Source organism: Chaetura pelagica, unplaced genomic scaffold (assembly GCF_000747805.2).
Source record: "Chaetura pelagica isolate M959 unplaced genomic scaffold, ChaPel_1.0 scaffold1081, whole genome shotgun sequence".
NCBI classification, from domain to species: domain Eukaryota; kingdom Metazoa; phylum Chordata; class Aves; order Apodiformes; family Apodidae; genus Chaetura; species Chaetura pelagica.
The window spans coordinates 14,889-15,306 of NW_009952000.1; the positions used below are offsets into that span (position 1 = coordinate 14,889).

At 61.5% G+C, this 418-nt stretch overlaps 1 protein-coding gene across 1 annotated transcript in view; it reads right to left on the minus strand.

The window, feature by feature from the left end:
• Positions 1 to 245: 245 nt before the first annotated feature.
• LOC104393047 (cathepsin L2-like) overlaps positions 246 to 418 on the minus strand; it is a 2,264-nt gene continuing 2,091 nt past the window's right edge. Inside the window, 1 exon segment of the mRNA XM_010002510.1 lies at positions 246 to 345. Within this exon segment, the coding sequence (XP_010000812.1) occupies positions 246 to 345 (100 nt within the window).

Here is a 418-nt window from a genome sequence, read left to right on the forward strand (position 1 = left end):
GGGGGTGGGGACAGGCACGAGAGAAAGAGCCTCTTGCCAAGCCTGGTGTGGAAGGAGCTTTGTCTTTCCCACCAGGGCTGGGTGAGCTGGGCCTTGGGCACCAAATCCTGCCTTGGGCACCGTTTGCGGGCACAGAGCAATTAGCTGTGCCACTTTTAATTGCTGCTCACAAACCAAAGCCCTTTTCCAGAAGGAAACAGCCCCTGGATCTGCAGCTGGAAGGAAGGAGAGGGAGAAGTCCTGGCTCAGAGGAGGGGGAAGCTGGCCTGGCTGGCCACCCCGCACTGGTTGTTGGCTCCTTTCAGCAGGCGGACGTAGCCCTGCTCACCCCACAGCTCCGACCAGCTGCAGGGAGAGGTGGAGGCTGAGCACATCCCTGTGCCCTCACACAGGGACACCCAGCCCCCCATCCCTGTGC